Here is a 23,316-nt window from a genome sequence, read left to right as displayed (position 1 = left end):
TAATCAGGCAAAATGTGTTTTCTTATGTATTAATCCAGCAGCAGGATGCGATAAAATAGCACGGCCCTTAAATTGCGTAAGAGCAAAGTAGGACGCCCTCATGTGTGAGATCAGCTCACTGCAGAATAAAAGAGCTTAATCAAATAGCCAAATCAATTTGAATATGTAACAAAATGCTGTGAAAAAAACAGTGTGCTCAGAGAGCCAGTAAAAAAATTTGCATTTTGAGCGTGTCTGATATTAAGCTAAAACAAGTCAAAAGTGCAAATGTGCCATGTTAAAGTAAGCCTGACAAACAAAACAAACTCAAAACATAAAACAAACGAGCCTAGAAGCTAAAAGCAAAATGATGTTATAAATGAGCAACAGAGCAAATGTGCAAAGTGGTCTAGAAAGTGTCCAAGAGGAAAATATGATGAATGCACCCAAATGAAGTGGCCTAGCAAAAAGAGGCCCGAATAAACTCAAGTGAATTAATTAAGTGACAGACAATAAACTCGAATCCATTTATACTATTTTGAACAATACATGTTATACAGACAAATTGGGACTTGTTTTAATACATTACAGATATAGGAAAAGAGATGTTACACAAAAACAAAAACTTTTCTCATGCTTTCCCTCATGGCACTTATATTGTTAAAATACAAATACACTATATATAACATGTTGCAAGCATTCATTAGTTATGTCATTTTTTCACCAGAAGTAAACTTACAACTTTCAAATACATTGCATAAATTCATATTTTTGCCCAGCGTACTTCCTGCATGTACCATACTAACAGAAGCTTCACACAATAGACAATGAAAGCATTTACTTCTGCCAAACACACTGCAAGATTTGCCCTTGAAAAATAACATCTTGTTAGCGAAGGAAAAGATACAATAGAGCAGCAACGTCCAGCAGATAAAAATGAATACACAATGTGTTTCTATTTTAGAGAGAAATACATGTGTGCACGTTTATTTGTCGAGCACGTTTTAAGGGCCTGCACTTTTGACAACATGAATATGTCTGATATATTTTTAATTAATGTATTAGCTTTCTCACAAAGGATGTTCAGCTGTATGGGGTTTGAAGCAGTTATATGTACAATCTGTTGTGTGTGCAATACAGATGTGATGTCTATTGGAAGTCATTACGTGTGCTGAAGGGCAAGTAGCTTTTTCTGTCCATTTTATGACATGTTGTTTTACACTGAAAAAGTGACTATCAGTGAAGGCAATTCCAGGCAAACGTCATGGACCTGTTGGAACTGTACTACTAGAAACAATGCAACAATCCCATCAGTATCTGGAAATATGTGTGGCTCCGAGGAATTTAAAGTTGCAAACATGGAGATGGTGAGGTTGACACTGGGTAAGGTTATATAGATAGAAACAGGTAGGCAGTTCAGAGGGATTACGTAACACCTGTACAGTGATCTATAAATCGTAGGTTTTAAATCCTGACTAAGGCTTCTGTACTTCAGTTTTTCCTGGAGCAACCATATGGATCTTGTAGTAAAACGGAGTCGCTTCTTGGTAGCTGAGTGAGCTAATTGTGTGGATGGGCGTCCATGAAAGAGCATGAATTAGAGCTGTGGGGTTGAAGTTGAGAGCAGTGAGAGGCTCTCAGAATACCCTTCGCTGGGCTATAAAGGGAATCAGATTTCATGCACATCCAGCCCCTGGCCTCTCTCGAGACCACAGAGCGATCGTCACTTATGTGCCGGTTTAGTATTTTATAGGAGTACGTTTTGCTGTGTTCGTTTCATTCTGAAAGTTAGGGCACATCAATAGTCGAGAATGCCAAAGCTAAGGTGGCAAAGATGGAATTCATAATCAAAGGCAAGGAGATTTTCCAAGTTATTCTTGTATCAGCACAAGCCGCAGATAGAAGAGTAGCCAGCACAACTACTGTAGATGGGTATGTTATAATACGTTTGAAGCTATAGCTGCTGTAGGTAAATACGGCATCAGATTAGGTATCGAAGTTGGAATTTATGGCGCACCGGCTGCGATGTGATTCACACATCCAAGAACGGTACAAATGGAACTCCCACTCACCGACTGTCTTCTGGCGGGCGGGGCTCTCCTCCTCACACGGGAGCCTTGCTCCCTGCAGCACTCCTCCGGCGGTCACTTTGGGGCCGCGGGCGGGTTCCTCTCCTCCTGGGCTCTCCTAGATGCAGCAGGGCTCCCTCGCATCACGGGAGCCCTGCAAACCGGCCGCCATGCTTCTTCTTTCTTCCCCCCGGGCTGCGGGGGCGGGCACTTCCGGCCGGCCGCGCTGGGATTGGCCGGCCGGCCGGCCAACCACTTCCGGGTCGCTGCGGGCAGCGCAGCGGCCCTTCTCCTTAGGTAGGCAGGCGGGGGCTGATTTTTACGGGCAAATGCCGGGTGGGCACCGGCTCTTTAAAGATAACCATCAATCGAGGTGGGCACTCGATCGGCCCACAAGTCCGCCACAAAACGGTCCAGATGCCGGGTGGGCGAGGGGGGGCGGGAACGGCAAGGCACGCCCATGGACTTCCAGTGGGACACGGACAGCGGGAGGGGGTGGGAACGGGCACAAGGACAGGTGGAAGGGGGGGCAGGAAGGCTAGAAAAACAAAGCACTGACCTGTACTTCTTAAAAAATAAAAAACGAAACTCCGCCCACCGCTGCATTACTACACAGAGGGAACGCCCAGGGAAAAAATCGCGGGAACGCCCCCGAATCTGGTCCGGCCTTGACGGACAGATCTCTGTTCCAATGGCTAGCCTCCATTTATGGAGCTAGCCAATGAAACAGAGGGCGTATTCCAAGAGTCCCTTACTGAAGACTACAGATTTCTCTGGAGGCGGAGCTAAGAGCTCCGCCCTCCAGCGAAACCTAAAAACACAGGAGAGGCCAATAGACCATTCTCCCTAGCAGGCGACTGGTAAAAAGGCCCGTCCTGCTACTATAATAATTTCACTGTCCACCACTGTCAGTCTAATACAGTCTGTTGAAGTGGCTGTAATCATAACCATCCTGAAGAGTGTGCACTTGGTGTGCTTTTGGACTACAGAGCACCTTTCTGGGTCTCACTTAAAATTGTGGAAAGGCCTAAGCACACACTTGTGATTGTTGTGTCTGCTGAGCTAGTGTAAAAAACACTATTACTTGCTGTGCAGAACTCAAGACATCCAAGGTACCTTTCTTCTTCCCAACAACAGTGATCAAAGAAGGCATCAGTTCGAGAAGGGATTTCAGATGTAGATTTGTGATGAGGAACCTGTTGGCTCTTGTAGTCCGATACTGCACTGCCCCTGCAATATCAGCCAAGATCACCTCTTTAATTGGAATCTGAAGGAAGTTCCCCATTGATATTTTCCCTCTGGACTCTAAATGATCTCTTATTTGATCTTCTGGATACGTTTACAGTTTTTCTCCAAAGTTTTTGTAGATACCTGTCCCAGATTCCAGGTTTCTAGTCATGCAAGTGATTTCTAGCATTCCTGTTTTCTTTTCTATACTGGGGATTATTCCATGTTCGGATTTATTACTTCTAGTTGGGGTCTAATTTTAACACAATTTTTCTTTTTTTATGTCTTGCATAGGCAGTGCTTCTGCTGTCTCTTCGAGACATTCTGTATTCAAGAAATGGGCATATACTCTGCGCACTTTCCGCCCATCTTTTTAATTGGCTGCTCTCCCTGTCCTTTGTAAATGGTGGCTTTTCATTGGTCAGTAGGCTTAGTAGTCCCTCCTTTTTCTTGTAACCTCCCATGACGACATCCCCCGTTACATGTGTTGTTAATCCCTGGGTTACAGTCTCCGAGCACGATTTTCTTAAAGGGCTTCAGGCAGGAAACAGGCTTGGTCCTAAGCAAGGCTGGCAGTGGTTACTTCACTCACTAGCACATCTCACATTTATATGAGACCTTCTATAAAGTTCCCTTCATCAGCTCCACACAGAGTACATCCTAATCCTTAATTAATGTAATCATTCTTTTGTCGCATTTCAAAGCTTCTAATTGTATATGCGGACATAGCTATTTGAATGTACTCGTGGTACTGTCTTGCATGCATTGCATTACTGGTAGGGTTGATTTACCATATTTTGGAAAGGGTGCAGTACCATATGTGGCCAAAAGAGGTCCCTTGGGACATAGCTAGGAAATATTTTTGAGCATTTATAATGCCAATAACTCCAACAAATGCGAAACCGACTGCATTTCCAATGCAATAGGTCTCACATTTGTTAAAGTTAGAGCTTTTGGCATTGAAAATTACAATGTTTTTTTACTTTTGCTTTTTTATACCATTGCCAATAGTGCTATGCAAATATAATAACTCACCTGGGAATAAAAAAACGAAAGTAAAAAATATAATTTTTAACACCAACAGCTTTAACAAATACCAGACTAATTGCGTTGCAAATTCTTGTTCTTTTTAGTGTTTGTTGTTGTAAAGCAGTGAGAATGTGTGTCTGAGATTTTTGTCTTTGTGATCTGGTTCCTTTTACTTTCCCTTTTCGATGGGTCTTATATCTTCCCAATACAAATGCCTCAAATTCAGATACCTAATTCTGCTGATTCATTAGGGGATAAATCACATCCAGGGTCCTTATGGGTGCCTGATTCAAACACTAAAACTTTGTCTAGGGATCCACTGCCTGATTTAAATCTACTTCTTTAAACCGTTGTATTTCCAGGTGTAGCTTCTTCAATCCCTGGAGGCAAAACGAGTTAGAAAAGTAATATCCAGAGAACTTTGGAGTGTTTTTAATCTTTGTTGACTGTCATTTTCGAAGAACTTGCTTGGCTTTTTAACACTTCTAGAAATGAGGGTGTGTGTGTGTGTGTGTGTGTGTGTGTGTGTGTCTGTCTGTCTCAGCTCTCCTCTAGAAAGTATGTGGGTTGGTGTTCCTTTTGTCTTGTTTGGCACCACCTATCTTTTTAGGAAAAGGAACATCTAGATGCTGCTCTTCTTTTGTCTTTTAACATCGGAGTCCCCATCTGATGTTGGGACTAACTCAAACTGATCGTCTTCTCCCTGTGTGTCGCCCTTTTACGTATCGGATGCCCCATCACCGCGTAGGCCTTCTAATATTATATTGCATCATTCCACTGTACCTAATCAGACTGGGTTTTCGACTCGTATCACCCTGAAAGAACGATAATCTAGCTGGGGGCATTAAGGATTTCTCAGCCCTTGAACACCTTGGCTATCAGGATTGATCCAAAGTCTAAGATTATAACAAAATGCATGGAGCCCTGTACATTGGCCCTTTTCAAAAGGGCATAGGCATCCCAATTGGTACCCAACGACATGTTGGAAGTGCCTTACAGGGAAGGATTGTTAGGTATGCTTTTACCTTTCTAACAGAATGGGTAGACAACATTGGGGTCTAAGTGACCAGTGGGTAATGAATTAATTAAGTTAAAGACCATGCATGGTTTTACTTGCTATGTAATGGTTCTTCCCAATATACTGAACTTCACCACACATTTACCCCATTTATGTTCAGCACTGCTCAATGTCTTAGGAGGAGGATTGCCAGGACACTTATTTTCCATTCCCCCTCAGAGTATATACACTTTTCTTTTAACCATCATCCAGCAAGCAGGCCTAAAACCATGCCGAAACCCAGCACCAACAGATTAGCATGAGAGGAAGGGACAGCCTCTGCACAACTCCTTCTGAAAGGGCTTTAGCTCCGTGGTGAGACAGCAGTACAGCAGAGCAGTAATGGACCTCACCCAGGTGAGGAGCATGGTAGCGCACTGTAGAGCATGTCTGAGGGGATCGGCTTTCATTCCCACAGGGGCATGCAGGAACTGGCAGAACAGAAAGCTCACTGACTTCCCAGGTGAGTGATTGACTCTGGGCACTGCACACCCTTGCCTCCCCTCCCCCGATCATGAGTTAAAGCATTTCTGGGGGTCACAAGAGCCTCAGTGCCACCCTTCCATCACTTCTACAGGACTCCTATCTGGGGATATGTTCATATAGGATTTGCTGATGCATAAAAAGCTTCACTCTGTTCCATATGTACTTATTTACTGGCGCTGTGCTACATGAGACTGAGCTTCATCTGGTCAATCTCTGGGTACATCTGCAGAGAGAACCACAATGTCCTCCTTAGGCCAGTGGACTTCTCAGCTGGACTTAATGCGTTGAAGACTGCTTGACGGAGCAGATACTGACAAGATGATTGTTTCTCCAGTATGCATCTCTACCTCATGCCTAAAGCATGCCTACCCAGTGATTGCTAGATCCCAATACCATATGCTCATGTCACCCTCTATGCACTCAGATGTGCTCTATGGAGCCATTATATGCAGTGTGCCTTTTGCAATCATATGTATCATCTCCTCAAACCTAGCCTGCTTCTCCGGGGTGAGCTAGACCTTGGATATGGCACACTCTTGTTGCCCATGTGCCTGGCCTCGTGGGAGTGTATACTGGGGGGACTCATCAGTATACAGAGACTTTTACGTCGTCTTCCCTTCTGGCACTAAGCTATATGAGAAGGGTTACTTTTGAACAGTTACTGGCCACTCACCCAGGTTATGTCTCCTGGGAGGAAAATGAGGCTCCCCGAAGCACTGGATTGCTTCAGGGCTTAGTACCCAGAGGTGAGCTTAAGAGAACCAAAGCTGACTGTGGTGGCCACACCAGCACACTCCTGTAACCAACATCTAAAGTCTCCCTATTGTTCTGGCATATGATTGGGCGAGCTGGAAACTGACCTACATCTTGAGCAACCGTCTCTCTTACTCTGGACTGGTGTCTGCCTGATGCCTACAGAAGGGTGAGTGAACATCAGCTGGAGTCTGACCTGAAAGAAGAGCCGCTCCTTGGCCTGGAATGGAGGATCCTGCCTTGAAGAGGAGGGACTTGAGGAGCCAACCGTGCAGGAGGGGCAAAGTCCTGGGATGGACAGCAGCAGTTGACCCGCTGCTTTGGGTCTGTCTAATAGAGACTCGGGGAAGCGTGACTAGCATGCTCCAAGCCTGGAATCACTTGCTGTCACAGAAGTGTGCCCTAGCGAATCAACCCTTCTGTCGCAGCCATTGCATTTGCTCCAGGTGTGCCCAAGCGGACTGCACCGCTGAAGAAGAGACTCGCTAAATCGTGTCACAGCCGTGGCACTTTCCATATAACTGCCAGAGGGTCTGATCAGCTGAAGAAGACACCTGTGTCACATGTCCCAAGTGGTATGTTATGTATATTTTTAAAGTACACTATCTCTCCCAAGGGTCTGTGTTTGAACAAACTTGTTCCATGACTAGCCCCTTGCTTTAGCGCGATGTGTGCTTGTGCAGACTTAGCTGCTAGAAGTGAAGCTTTTGCCGCAAGGCACATGCTGTTTTGTACCTGAGTGACTGTGCGGTTGGCCAAGTATTGATCGAAAGAGCTCCTGATTGCACTAAAGCACAGCGAAGCTAATCCGCCACCTCGAGCCAGGGAGGACCAGGCTGCTGAATCAACGACTCGCCCATTCCAGGAGATATGAGGCCATGACACAATCTGTGGTTCAATCTGCTTCCACGGGCCTGTGTCCTGAAAAGAGCCACTGGCTGAAGACCACTGCACGCCTGCCGCTGGACACTGCTGTTCAGCCCGCTTCTGCACGGAAAGAGCAGGGCAGATGCACGACCCTTCTGCGACCGCGTGTCTTCAGCCACCATGGGAGGGCCAAGACTAAAGAGCTGGGTGTTGAGGAGAGGCTTACCACAAACCTGAATTGTTGGCGAGACAAACACTGAGAGACTAAGTGCTTATCAGACCTAAAGAAGAGCGGGGGGCCGGGGCTACACCTGTGTTGAAGCCTCCATTGGAGTACCTTAGACTATGAGAGGTGGAAGGGGTCATAAAAGCAGTAGTCCCGCAGCAGAGACTTCGAGTACAAGATGCTTTTTAGGTAGTATTGAGTTCCACTGTGTATTAAAGAACTTCATTTTTACAGAGATAATAACTGGGCTGCCTAGTCACGTTATTGCACTGCTGGGTATCTGGTAGATGCTGAGACTTTTGTTAACCACCACTAACCTCCCAGAGAAGCCGTTTGCTGCTAGTCATCGCTACCAATGGCCCAGCTTGCAGAATTACTGTCGTCGGACGCGCCCCTGGCCAGTAGAGGTAGGTGACAACAGCCCCTGTGTGTCCAATGGCCCCCTGAACTGTGTCTGATGGCCACTATGTTGATAACGTTGGACTTTTGAAATAAGACATTTTATGAACTCCCTCGGCACTACCATTAAGGGCACAACTAATCTGATGTGTGGCAAGGCAGACGGTTACTCTCCAACCTCTGCCGAGCTACTGCAACAGACGAGGACTGAATATGACCTACCTACTGAAAGAGAATGCCTGGAATCAGTCACACCACGGAGGGCTCACACAGAATACCCACTAGAAGATGCAGCTGGTAGCAAAAAGGACAGAAGCTTATATCCAGCTCTCCACTTAAGGCATGACATGCCCCTGTTCTTGTGCCCTACTGGTTCCAGATTTGGATATGCAGACTCTGGGCAGTGGCTAACCACTGAGCTGACAACGTGCTAGGAAGTACCTGCCCAGTATGATCACAGGTGCACCCCTCAAGTGACTGCATTAATGCAAAAGGGAATCTGAATTTGAAAGTGGGGCTGTGCGTTGTTGGGTTACTGTTCTTCTCTTGCAGCTCGATGGCCTGCTTTGAGTAAAACAGAACGTTTCTTCAACTCCAGGCATACTTTTCTTTTTACTGTTGCTTCATTTTCTCTTACTGGATCCCATATACAGAACTGTAGCCCTCAATGTAAGCCCCCTGTCCTCCTTATGGGTAATGGGGGTCCATACAACCCCACCCTACCTGGTCAAAGTTTTTGTTTAGTGTGTGCTAACTGAACCCAGTTACATTTCTTGGTTATAGACATTCTTTATCTAGGTAAGCATTGTAACTGTACTGAAGTATGACATTTGCTTGTTCTTGATTTGGACTTACTTATCTCCTTTTCCCACCCCCTCTTCCCTTATCCTGTCCCTCTGTAACTTGGTCCCTTCCCGCATCTTACAAAGCTGAAGGGTACTTTCGTTGCCACTAACTGCCTTTGCCTTTCTGCTTCAGGGTCTGTGAATGGTGGTATTTGTGAAGCAGTAGCAAGCATTGGCATGTATTAAACCACCTTGCCTAAGACAACCTTTCACTGGCAGTAAGCACCAAGGTTGAGTTTAGATGTGGATATATCGGGCCATGCTTAATCTTTACTCATCACTCTGGTGCTAGTAGTGCCTGTTGTCTCAGTACCGTCCAGCTAACTCTCTACTTGCACACATTTGGTACATCACCAGATTAAAACACCAGCATTAAACATGCCAGACTCTGATGTGTGTTGACGTTGATGATGATTGTAAAAGTGAGTGTCATAAAGTCGTACGCCCGTCTAGAATATCTTTCCATATTCACCAGGTTGCATTAGGCTTTATCACTTGAGACTTGATGCTACCACCTGACAGTAACAGTGTTTTGCTGTAATAACCTTGTCGGTGCCACCCATAAAACATTTTCTCCTCATCGGGGGCTCAGGACATAAAGCAGGTTCTAGGTAGGGGGGTAAAAATAATATCTGTATAAATACAGTATTTTAGAAGAGAAATTGTTTCTGGTTCAAGCAGTCTTTCGTTGAAGGATAAAGTAACTGCATGACAGTTAAATAGGTATCTAAAGTTCATCGGAGACTTATGGCAGCCAGACTGCAGTCATAGCCTGCAGTGGGCTACGCTTGTGGTAGAAGTTTGAGTGTTACTTCTCTCTTCTTGGTAAGTTCTAGCACAGAGTACAGGTTTGTCTGGACAGAGAAGCATTGAAACAAAAGCTTCTCATGTCCAAAGGCCTAGCTGATAATGCTTATGAGGGGTTCATTGCTTGCTTATTCCATGCCCTCAACAGCAAGCATGATACATCTCTCTCTTTGTGCAAAAAATAATCCTAAGGCCCAGCAGAGCTCCCTGTTATGCAAACATAGGAATTGAGGTGCAACAAATACACTTCTTCATTAAATTTCACTGGTAGGATAGCCACCCTGCTTTACCTAATAGCTTGCTGGCAGCAATTGTGCTACCCCATATTTCCAAAAAAGAATCATAGTATTCATAGTAATCATTGTAGTATTACCACTTTTCACCAAATTCCACTATTATATCAAGTGAGCTACCTCTCTTCATCAAATAATCATGTTTTACTATGCACACTACCCCTTTTCACCAAGCACATCAGAGGCACGGCAAACACTAATGTCATGGAGGTATCAAAGTAACAGGGCGATATGTAGGCCTAATTTTGCAACTGAGACACCTCATTATGATTACCCAGCCCTGCCATCCATGCCTGCTGTAGTGGAGTGCTTATTCAAAGTGGAGCAGTTTAGGCTGAGGTCTCCAATTCTTTTCTCTTTGCGGAGGTAAAAGTGGCAGCGTAAATAAAGAAATATGTTTTCAGTCAGCATAACTTGTTTGACTAGACACCGTTTGAGATATTGACAGTCAAAAGCTATTTTACAGGAGGAGGAGCCACACTAGCAACTAAGATGGCCGCATAGGCTCCCGGCTCTGCCGACCTCCGCCAGTTGCTCACAAATCCTGACGATTATCCTGATTTCTCACCGGACTCCCGTGCAGCTGAGGTGTTCCTGACTCTAAAGATGCAATCCCGGAATTTCTAGCTGCTTGAATAATGAAGATAGGCTGTGTTCCATTCTCGGCCTAACCCAGAGTTGATGCCGGGGCCTTGATTTCTAACACAGCCGGGTTAGAGTTGAATAACATCGGCCGCGGGACGTGAGTGGCGTCCGGTCTCCCGAAGTGGAGTATTACTTGTCCGTTTCGGATGGTGGATCGGTGGCAGTTTTATCTCGCAGTTAAGGCGGCGTGACGCATCGGTTGCTGTGGTCGGGGATCCGCTGCCCGGAGGCCCCGTTGGGCTCCCGGGGTCGACGGGCTTGGTTCCTCGCTGGCGGCGTTGAGATCGCGCTTTTGAGAGTCCCACAGTTGTCATCGGATTTGCCTGTGCCTGGTGCCCCGGAGTAGTCGACCTCCGGGGTTCAGAGACCTGCTTGGTCGCTTCGCGAGGGGCGATGGAGCGGGTGGAATGTATACCGTCGCTGCATACTGTAATGGCCGCCATTGGGGAGCTCCACTCACAGGTCACCGCCATCATCCAGAGGATGGTCGTAGCGGCTGATATCATCTGCCAGAGACCGGACTCTGACCCTTTGTTGGTTCTGGAACAATCTGTTTTACCCGCGGAGCAGGAAGCGTCTGAGACGGAGGGCCCCGCGCTGAAGCCAGACTTTGTATCTTTAGTCGACCCCCGAACGACGGCTAGCAAGCCCTGGACTATCGAATCCACATCATGCCCTATGCCGATGCCGCCCCAGATGGACATGGATGATCTTATATTTCAGAATGAGTTCTCCAGTGACTGTAGGATTGTTACCTCACCCTTTTTCTCCTGGATGGTTCAAATACGCTCTAGCGATTTATCTCTGGTGAACAGCGGACATCGTTTGACTCTTAGACTTTGTGTACTATTATCCTGGCCTCAATCCTTCCTTACTGACTTTGAACTTTCTCAACATTTTGATATTCTCATTGGGATGGCGGATCGAGCGGACAGGGCTTGCATGAAAAATCGCAGTGGCCAGGTTTGACTTTGACTGGATGGGTTTGCACAATGACTTCATTTGATACGGGATTTGTAACCTATACTAGCGCAGGAGTTGGGTGGTTCTTACAAGCTCCCCCCGTCTGACTTTTACCGTTGCATTGTATTATTCTGGATACGTGTAGGGGCGGGTTGCTACTGGCGCGGAGTTAGGGAGACCGGGGGCCTGTTCGATATTTCCTCCTCCACTCTTTCTTTTTCCTTCTTTTACGTCTAGTTCCGGGGCGACAGGCACACTGCTAGTGGGGATGGGCCGTAGCCATTGCAGGGGTGCAGGGTGGGGGGATCGGGGAGGGATTTGTTATTTTGCCTTAGTTTAGTTCTATGGCCTTTTTTTTCTTTCCTTTTTTCTTTTACGAGAGACTGGTTGTTTATCCTGTATTGATTTCTTATGTATCGGGGTGTCTGACTTGATCTTCATTATCCTGAACTATGGGTGGGTGAGCCCTGCTGGCTGCTACTTTGCTAGATTGTTGATCGTACTTCTCCTTATTGATGTACCAAACTAGGTTGACATTGCATACTCCTCTGAATTGAATTTTCCACATTGATTTCTTCGCTCACCTATCGTAAACTTGTATTCTATGTATGACGCCCGATATATGTAAATTTCTCTTGTTTTCTTCAATAAAACCCTTAAAAAAACAAAAAAAGATATTTTACAACTCTTTCTCTTGTCTAAATCAAGAAAGAAGGTTTATGAAGATTGTTTAGACTTCCTCCTTCTGCTTTTGTTTTCAGAAATTACCTAATGAGAAGTGTCCAACTTATGCCCAGAATGGCTGGTTTCATGCCATGTTATGAGGGTAGCCATATAAGATACATTAAAATACAGGTGCATTGAATCTAAGTGGAACTCCTCTACATATCCATAACTCTGGCATGTATATGGTGCTCCTGGCTTGACGGAGACATTTGGTCTGAAGAAATGGCTACTTGTAAATGGTTTGAGAGGTGTGCTTCTTTAGTCAGTATCTGAGCATGTGATAGCACAGTCTGCTATGCTTCTGTCCTGTGTCCGGGTAATAAGTATCGCCCTTATACCTTCCCATTCTGAATACGTAATCCCAGAATTTCATGTAGCTTTACCAACGTCTGGCTCTTTGCTGTATTATAGATGCTTCTGTATAAGACGTGTATTTCCTGAAATGTGCATGTTGAGTGAATTCAGAATTAAGTATGTTCGGTGCAAGCCTTTTAGTGTCCAAAGTGTGCACTAATCTGGTCCTATTAAAGTATTCGCTCTTCGTTTTCTCTCTCTCTCTGTCTCTCACTGTGTCCCTCTTTCCCTCTCGAAAATGAACCTCTGCTTTACTAGAAGCATCAGATCCAATGAGGTACTTGCGAGTGGAATGTGTTGTCCCTGTAGCCGGGAGACGCTGCTCTCATTGAACATGCAGACTGTATTGGCCATCTCTTGATGGTGTGTTCTGTCTCTATAGTAGGAGATCTCAACCATCAGCTGGATGTCCCATTGAATGGGCAGTTTTGAGTGGATTGCTGTAATGTGACGTTTTTCAGATCTGTCATTGACCTGACCCTGTTTTACATTAGTAACTTAAGCCTGAGTGCTTTGACCATGCAAACTTGTATTTTAATATTGGTAGGTTGCTTCTGACTTGCAATTGATTGATCAAACTCCAGCAAGTGATCCCATAACAGCTGTCCTTTTCCACAAGTTTTCATGTGTCCATTGGGTTGAATTGCCATTTATGCTTTGACCCCATTACCCCGAGGACCCTTGTTAAAAGTTTGGTTCAGCTGAAGTACCAAATTTGTTCCTTTCCTAACTGGAGACTTTGGAAGGAGAGGGCTGAGAATTGGCTGGGCCTAGAGAGTGAGCTTCAGATCAACAGCCAAGGTTTTCTTCTGTGTCTCCTGTAGCAGGTTATAGGGGAATTTTTAGAGCTGGGGGAGGGATGAGGACTACTAGCGTTCCTCACATTATTCGAAAACTATAGATGGCACTCTCATGTTTCAGCCTTATCATAATGTCCAAAATATATTGCCATACTAACACTGCTATTTATGTTGCAGATTTACATCAAGGGCCTTTGCACTCCGGAGATTGACTATGTCCTGTCGTATCCAAAAGACTTGCATTGCATCTTCCTCGGGGCTGAAGGACTATTCCTAAATGGCCTGGTCTGGGCTACCTGCGCCAGCATCTCTGTGAATGCCCACGGTTCGGTGAAGATCTTGGGCCTGGCTGAGTCTGTGGTAATGGCCCAGAGCCTCATCCAAGAGTTTGTGGATCGTTATCTGAAAAACCTCCCCCTACTCGAGGAGCATGAAGTGTGTGTCAAGCGAAGGTTTAAACAGCTAGTGGAGACCCACCATGATAAGCACAGTATGGACCTTCTGATTCTGCCTAGCACTGTCAAGGAGGTTCTTCTGGATCTGGTGCAGGGTCTGTGTGCCCCAGCATGCAGGCTGGGCTCTGAAACACCTTTCAGTGGCAGGAGGGACAGCTGCAACCTCCCAGAAAACAGTACTCCGAAACTGCATCAGTTACAAGGCAACCAACTGTTCTTGGGCAGTAAAAGGAATAGCACATCCCGGTCCCCTGATAGACTGGATAGCTTTGTTGGCAACCTTGATATGAAAAACCCAGCAAGGTCTGAGGACGCAGTTGACCAACCACAACTAAGGCAGGTGTTACGCAAGAGAGCTTCAAGACCTATTCCTGAATTCAACCCTAGCTCCTCTGATGGTTTGGATCCACAGCTGAACACACCTGAGGGTCATCACCTAAAAACAATGGCAGGAAAAGATGCAGAGAGTATACAATCACATAGAGAATTGAATTGTTTGCAAGACAATTTTCCCGTGAGGCAAAGACCTAGTTCATTAGTAGGCCATGGGGAGAGTATAGTATTGGGCGGTGACACAGCACAGCCCTATAATTTATTGGAACATCCTTGGAGTTCTAGCAATGACAAAAAGAAAGAAAATGATTGTAAAATGGATCTGGGAAAGGAAGATCCAGACAGTGTTGTCCTGTCCTCTGGCACAGAGAAAGAGTTCAACATGATGGTCAACTTCTTCCAGACCATGGGTTATGCGGAGGAGAAAATCAGAAGAGTGTTGTCCACGGAAGGGTTCCAAGAACCTTCGCGAATCCTTGACCTCTTGCAGTCAGATCAAGAGTGTCATACACCCAGAGGTCCCAAGCGAGATCTTCGCAGTGAGGTTGAAGAAGCAGAACACAACTCTCCTGTGGCCTCCCCCTCAACTACTGGAGATGAAATCACCACTGAAGAGGAGTACATTCTGGAAGTGATCAAGTCAGCGGCCAAGAACTGTGGCTACTCCCCCAGTGAGATCACAGAATTCCAGGAGGGAGCCCCAATGGCAAATTTGTTGATTAAATTAAACCAGAGAAAGGAGGAGAAAAGTAGCTCTAAGTTAACCATGGTATCCGCTGCTTCTGCTCTACGTGAAGATGATGCAGATCTTCAGCGAGAGCTCTTCCCACCTTCTGATCGTGGCAGCCCACCACTGAGGAACAATCACCAGGCTCAGTGTGAGAGCAGTACTTCTGGCTCACTAGAAGAAGAGCCCAACCTTAACGCCACTGGCCTTTCAAAAGTCTGTATGAACCCGAACCAAGAAAAGTCAGAACTAGGGCCTTTTTATCCAGAGTTTACTCTTACGTCTCCCAACACACCTTTGGAAGATATCGACCCTGGGGTTCTCACACTAGAAGCAATGGATGCAGAAAATATTGTTGGGGTTCCACCATCTGGGGGAAAAGATGCTTTTTCTCTTGTAACTGGCACACAGCGATTCAAAGAAGTGATGGATAAACCATTCCAACTGAACCTGAAGAATGAGCCGGGAAAGGACCACCTGCGGCATATCATCATCGATGGTAGCAATGTCGCCATGATGTGAGTAGGAATGAAAAACTGTGAGTATGTGCAGAGATAACACTTCTAAGTGCAAAATTGCTGCACAAGCATCCAGTCAGTCCTAGTGTTTGGCACCTCCTCCCAATTTAGTAGTGGAATTCGCACACAGCTTTGCCAGTGCACCATTATCCCGAACTTAAGTAAACTATGCTATTCTTGGAAAGGGACTTCCCTAGATCTCTGTTAGTTTTCCTGTGTCTTGGTCCTCTCCAAAATGCTTTTCCAGTACTGTAACCCACATACAGCTCTTCCAATACACCACAGTCATCATCTTCACCTCACTTGTTTTACCAGTAACGATCCACACCCAGTTCTGCCAATTGATCACTATGCAGGTTTTCCTGAATATTGTGTCAAGAAAGTTTTGATTTTGCTATAGGCACAAAGGTGAATATTATACTTGTACTTTTAGTTTAATATAATGAGCACGCAGAAGTTAAACATGAACAACAAAGAAATCCTACCCAGATCCCCAACATGGGAGTGTAGCCGATAACAGAAACTGTAACAATGACTAATCAATGCTTGCATTTTGAGGAGTATAAATGTTTATATGTGACCAGTAAGGTTTGTATTCTTGATACGAAGTTTGTTCGGGGATGAAACACAGAAATGGCCAAAAGGACCGAGAACAAGGTGACCAGAAAACATACTGCTTCCCTGTCTTTTGAAAGCTCTTCTGACTTAGGTCTACTGATTGTTGAAAGAGAGTCAGTTAGAACCTTCTTTAAGGCAGTAAAAATAAAGAGGGAGCCATACAATGTACATCAGCCCCCCAAAAATATTATTTTGCTTGCTCAAAGCCAGAGGATTGATACAATAGGTTTGATGTGATTGACTCGCCGCAACTTTATAAGACAGGGGATTCGGTCCCCATTTCCTCAACAATAAAAAAAAGATATTGGGTGGTAGGGCAGGGACCCCCCCTGACACTCATGGGGGTGGGAAGTAGGAGGGGACCACCCAGAGTCAGACCAAACTGCTCATGATTTAGGGGTTTGAAGGTGCGGCAAACCTGCAATGTCTTCTCCTTTTTGTCATGTTTATTTTTTTGGAGTACCACGGTACTCCCACGCCACCGGGGTACAAGGTTCCAACTAGGGTACAGTGCAAATGTCCCCGCAGTACTGTTGTGGCAGACGAGAGAAAAAGCTCCATTGGGCACTTTGAAGTCCCTATTTCTTAAAAATGTTGGTGCCACAGGAACTCCTCAGTACCTGTCGTGCAGATATACTTAGCTTTTTATCCCCTTCAGGCCCAACCGGAGCACCTCCTTAAATTGATAACTTCTCGTTATCGGCTGTACAGGTTTGCATCGAATTGCAAAAAGCATCCTTTCTCAGTAAATGTATAACTTTCTGCCAAAATTGGGGTAATTATGTTCAGCTGTTTTTTCTGTATCAGAGAGCAGATTTCCCAACTGGAAATAACTTGGGAAATAAACGTTTTTGGGGCAACCCCTCTTTATGTTGGCCTCCGCTTGAGGGATTATCACAAAACTTTACATGAAGGAATCGAGGTAGATGAACTTTTCTTTTGTGAAGATTTCTGAAACCGCACCCTAGTTATTAGTAAAACAAAAAAAGCATATCTACAGTAACACTAACGGCTGCCGCTGTGTAATATAAGTGTGTGTGTGTGTATATGTATATATATATATATATATATATATTCTTCAACCACACTTCTCTTCCTCTGAGAATCAGCCACACCTCTTCACCATATCCCACAAAAGTTGCACACCACCATCAGGCTGCTCAATATTATTGTGTTTTCATTTGCAAACAGCCGGCATAGGCAGCCAACGTGTTTCGGTTTGCGCCTTCAACTGGGCAATCCCATTTCCCACAACCAACGTGAATATAAAGGTAGTCCTTCATGTTTCGCACGTCCTCGTGGGCAGCAGCGTCACGTGGCTTTCACTTGTGCGACATGCGGCAGAGGCCCGGCACGGATAATGTGTCTCGGGCCCCCTGACCTCACCAATATTACCGCAGGGCTCCCACTTGCCTTGGGGAGCCCCGCAACACTTCGGCCATCGGTCCCAGCCCTTGTGGGCCACACTTCCGTTTCCGTCTGCAGGCACCGCCAACAACCAGGCGGGCCGCGAGTGGCTACCTTGGCATCCACCCCCCCCTCCCCTGCTACAAAACCGAAGATGGCGGCTAGGGTGAATTTTGTTTGCCTCCCCAGCTTTGGTGTAGGAAGATGGCCTTGTTGCGGGTGTGGGCGCGCCGCAGCTCGGCCCCCCGCTCCTTTTAGAGAGGGGCGTGCACAGGCAGCTTGCTCTTCATCCGGACGCTACCTTGGCTGGCGTGAGGGGGAGAGGTGGTGGCGGTACAGTCAGTGCTGCCGACTTTGGAGCTGGGGCACCAGGTCCGTACCTCGGTGCTCAGCTTCCTGTGGTTAGCCCAGAGAAGCAGGTATTCCAATCGTGCAATGTGCTGCCATGGGATGTGGGGATACGGGGTCGAACTGCCCAGGTGTGTCCTCTGTCTCCATGGCAGCGGCTAGGCGGGTGAGGCTCGGTGGCTCACCGGGGCGTCCTTGGCAGCCCTGCAGACCAGGGTTCTGTCCCGGTGGTGCTAGAGCATTTCACAATAGGAACAGTAATGATGCAGGAGGAGGAATTTATAAGTGAACAAATTAGAAAAGCAAACGATACGTTTCAGAAGGCATTACACGGCCATGAACCTTGGACCATGCCATGAACACCACCATGTTTCTCCGAGGTCCAGCAGAAATTGATCGGAGCAATGCCCCGTCATTTTCAGACTGGGGGGCGTTTTTTTCTTTCTCGCCTCTTCCCATTGACTTGTTGTTTACATTCCAGCCAATGGGAAAAGGAGAGAAAGAAGCGAAAAAAAACATGCCCCTCAATCCGAAAAGGACAGGGCTTAAATTGACAAACAAACCTCTTCTCCAATGGCTGGCTGCCGTTTAGGAAGCCAGCCAATGGAGAAGAGGGGCAAGTTTAAGCTCCATATTAACCGCTACCACGCTACCGCGTTTTCCCGCGGTACGCGGGAATTTCAAAAATGGCTTGATCGTGACAAAGCCAGCTCGTCATCCGCGCACCTCAGGTAACGTTGATGAAGAGCTGGCTTTGTCATCAGCATCGAAGGGGTTAAGAGACATAAAATCTCGCCAGCGAGACTGCGCAAGCGCAGCCTACGCTAGCCGAAACCTAAAAAAGGGGACAAGATAGACATATATATATATAGATAGATATGTATAGTTACCCTCATTTAAAAGCTTTGTTATAAAGTGCGTATTTTTATCTAGTATATATGTATGGTATGTATATTCTATACAATGGTGCAAACCAAGCAGATTAAAGTGCTTCAGTGCTATAAATCAAATGAACCATGGGTAAAAATAATTCGTCATTTTCCACAATCTGTATATAACGAAATATGCAAAGAAATCTATATTTACTTGTATAATTCATTCTTTCCTGAATTTTCAGAAATCGTGCAAAATACGCTAAAGTGCAATAGATCGCATAGCTACCTTTCATGTCAACAGTGTGTTAGGACCTAGTTTCCATAGGAACAGCGTTCATTTGCCCATAACTTTGGCGTTGTTTGCCGAATCCTCGCAAATGTTTCAAAATTAGTTCGATGCTCTTTTCAGCTGCTGTCTTGAAAGTTTCAAGGTGATCTGTCAAGTGGGGGCCGAGAAAAAGGGGGGTGGTCCAAAAACACATTTCCCCCATGTTCATTTCCATAGAAACTTTAGCTACGTCTACAGCCCAAAGTGCTGAACAGAATTACGCCAAATTTGGCAGAAAAGTAACTGTTGGTCCAGAAAGCTAACTTTTTGTGATGTGGTGTAAGTCCATTAAGTATTTTTTGAAATATTGAAGAAAATCCAAATTTGTACATATAAGGATGAAGAGGATTCACGACACTGGAAACGAGTGCCTAAAAAAACTGAAAAATAAAAAAGGGGGGTGGTGGTAAAATAGGATTACCCTGGCTGGGCCTCTTGTGGGGGATGGGCCGCACAAGGGCCCCGCAGAGCCAGAAAAACATTGCTGTTTTTTCTGCGGGATCCAGCTGAAATGTTTTTAAAAAAATGAAGTGCGGGCTCCAGAGTTTCATTCATTATAGGCCCCTGGTTTTGCCAGGTCTGGATGCATTTTATTAATAAGAGAGGGGTGCACGCCCCTCCCTCCTAGGGCTTAATATTGCACCGGGAACCACCTCCTCTCGGGGCTTTACAATGAGTAGATAGGGGTTGAGCGGACCCTCCCCCCACGCAGCCCCGGGGGCCGCCACCTTCCCCGGGCCTTGCTTTCAACTAATGCAGGGTGCCAACATGACACCTGGGAACAGGGTCTCTAGGGCTGAAATCGCCCAGAGGAGGGGGCCTTCATGTCACCCCTCCCCCTTTCAGAAAAAGGCCTGGCCCCGTGGAATAGGGCACCCCTCCTATAATAAATGGGGCAGAAAAAACGCCAGACCGGCATGTCGCCAGAGACCCCGCCGCCTTTCACCACCAATCTGCAAACGCAGCTCCTGGCGCACAACTGGTTGGGGGATGAAGTCCCCTTGGCTGCAAAGGGTCCTGGGGGTCAACACGCCCTCCTGTTACTCCCAGTAAGTCCTACACAGGGGTATTACTGAGCGATCTTTGGAGGCCAATCCCCTTTCTCCATCACTATGCAAACGCACCACCTGGAGCTCTACTGGTTGGGGGATGAAGTCCTCTTGGATGCTGAGGGACCTTGGGGGCCTAGAAGCCCTCCTGTTACCTCCATTAAGACCCATATCTTGCTATTACTAGTTTAAAAACCAAAGGTTACCGGATGGTTAGAGTTGGGAACTAACATTAAACAAGCGCATTGGCTCGGGCGTGACATAAAAACCATAGTAATTCAATGAAAAAATCAAAGGTTACAGGGATGTTATAGTTAGGGTCAGATATCACTTGTACAAAACCAGTGAAATTCAGCAGTTCTAGTTACCTGAGCTAACTATAACTTACGCCCCTGCAATGCACTGCTTATGACCCCACATATTACACCACTCGTGACATGGTCAGTGATAAAACTCATGATATCTTAATTGACATCACTGAGGACATCACTAATGACATCATCCACAGAACAGCTCGCCCACCCACTCAGACCCCCATATAAACTTACGTACGCCCACTCACACACCCATTCACAGACCCATACAAGTACTCACACACCCACTCACTACTCCATAGAACCACTCGCACACCCACTCACCTAACCATTCCCTCACCCATACAACAACTCGCACTACCAGTCACTCACTCATACATCCAGTCACATAGCCACACACTCACCGATAGAGCTACGCACACACCCACTTATTTACCTAGTCACTCACCCATTCACCCACACAGCCTCCCAGCACAGCCACTCACTCATTAACCCCTTCCATGCTCATGACGAGCTGAGCTCGTCATGAGTTGCGCCGCTCGCATGCTCATGACGAGCTCAGCTCGTCATGTAAAGCGGGTTTTTGTAAATCGCCGCACAGCGCGAAAATCGCGGCCGCACGCATGCGGTTAGACAAGCACCCATCCACCAATACAAACACTTACATACCCATACACACATTCATGCAAGCACTCACACATCTGCTCACTCACCCATACAGCCATTCACACACACGTACTCTCTAATACAGACACACACTAACTCACTTTACCTAACTGCCACTCAAACATCCAGTCACTACCCATACAGCCATGTACACACCAAGTTATTCACTCATACAGCCATTCAGACACCCCCTCACACACCCATACAGTCACTCTACAACCACTTGCCCACCCATGGTGCCACTAACACCTTAAATTCACCCATACAATCACTGACTCACCCACTCCCTCTCCAATACAGCCACTCACACAGCATCTCACTCACCCACAAGCTACTCGCACACCCATACACACAAGAATACAGTCACACAGCCGCTCACATAATATATGTTAGAAGTAGTATCACTTGGTAGTAGTATACTAATTTAACTTTAGTAGGAGGTTGGTACATATATATATAACACCCATAAACTCTTTAAAACACTTACTCGCTTGATGTCATAAGTTATATCATTTGAGATGTCATAAGTGATGTCACGGACCATGTTATGGGTGATGTAATATGTGAGATCAAAAGCAGTTATAGTAAGCTCAGATAACTGTAACGGCTGAATTTCACTTGTTTTGTACAAGTAAAATCTGAGCAGAACTATAATGTCCCTATATTCTTTGTTTTTTTCAGTACAGGGCTCAATGTAAAACTCAAAATGCTCTATTACTGGTAGTGTGGGCAAGCAGCCTTTTGCCTAACACAGAGGAGTGTAAGACAATTATTACACAACAGTGATCAATAATGGACACACGACTCAGAAAGAGATCCAGAACAATTTTAGAAAAATATACTTTGTTTGTATTTTATTTTAAGACTAAGATCTTCTGAATAAGGTATTTAATGAAAGGAGTAGTTTGATATCAAACACTCCTGTGTTGAGTGAAGCCATCATGGTGCTGTGGAACTCGAGTTGTCTAGTTTCCAGCCGATGTACGATCTATGGCTTGAATAGCACTTACAATATTAGGAAATAGACTCCTATTGTAGGGGCATATCTGCTCATGCAGATATGCTCTGACCTGTGGTATAGTGCATCCTGCCATAGGGTCGTGAGGCTAGCTAGAGGGGTAAGGTACCTGTGCCTTCAGACTGTGATAGATGGCTTGGTACCCAGGCAGGGTGCCATGTTGACTTTGTCCTTTTCTCCGTCACAGGGGCCGTGACATGGTCACAGTGAGGGGGGATTCAAAGGGACCCTCTTCAGCTCCCAGGCCCTAGGTACCCAGGGTACCATTTACTAGGGACTCAAAGGGGGCAGAATTACCAATTGGGTTTGTTTTTAAGGAAGATGCACTGGCACAGGGGACCTGGCTGGCAGGGACCATGTGCAGTACAATTGAAACCACATCATAACCAGGCAAAAAGTGGGGTGCTAACTATGCAAAAGAGGCACACTCTCACTGAAATTCAGAAAAACCTGAAGCTACTTGCAGCCTTTCTCAGATACACACTGACTGGCATGTATTTTTATTCTTCCATTTTGCTGCGAGTACTGTAATGCTTATAGTGACTTTCCATGAATATGCAAGAACTCGAGTTATAAAAGTAAATTACATGATTCCTCCCATTTCCTGAGTTTCAAAGAAAACATAGAAATACAGATACCCCTGAAGGGCGTAGACTAGGGGTCTCCAACCTTTTCTGTAGTGAGAGCTACTTCTGAGCTGTGAAAATTATCATGAGCTACTGAAGGCTAAGCAGCTTGCGCATTGTTATCAGACATCCTCATGCCCAGCTCGATTGACTTCAAGCCTAACGTCCAAAGGACCAGATACTATGGTTAGAACAAAATACTTTGTCTAGCACTATAACAGGACTGCCACATGTCAGTGAGAGTATAGTCTTTGGGGATGTATGAACATGTGTGCATATGAATGGGATAAATGTGTATGGGTGACGGAGAGCCTATGTCGTATCTACTTGTGGCACTGAAATACCTTTTGTCATAGGTGGCACAGTTACATGTGTAATACAAACATATAAGCATTTTTAGGTCTCGCCTGAGCCAGCGCATGCGCTGAACTGCGAGGCATTAAGTAAGTGCTTTTGAGCTCTGAATACAAGCTTGTATGTGTGCTTTTTTTTTCTTAGCCCGCAATTGA

At 45.8% G+C, this 23,316-nt stretch overlaps 1 protein-coding gene across 2 annotated transcripts in view; it reads left to right on the top strand.

The window, feature by feature from the left end:
* The window catches only part of LOC144755661 (NEDD4-binding protein 1-like), a 272,368-nt gene that overhangs the window by 70,946 nt on the left and 178,106 nt on the right, over positions 1-23,316 (top strand). For both annotated transcript variants that reach the window (XM_078644828.1, XM_078644827.1), the window contains exon 2: positions 13,703-15,558. In XM_078644828.1, the coding sequence (XP_078500954.1) occupies positions 13,703-15,558 (1,856 nt within the window). The remainder of the gene's footprint in view (positions 1-13,702; positions 15,559-23,316) is intronic.

Source organism: Lissotriton helveticus, chromosome 5_1 (genome assembly GCF_964261635.1).
Source record: "Lissotriton helveticus chromosome 5_1, aLisHel1.1, whole genome shotgun sequence".
Classification (NCBI taxonomy): domain Eukaryota; kingdom Metazoa; phylum Chordata; class Amphibia; order Caudata; family Salamandridae; genus Lissotriton; species Lissotriton helveticus.
Note: the sequence above shows the minus strand (reverse complement) of the source record. Positions and strands in the feature narration are given on the sequence as shown.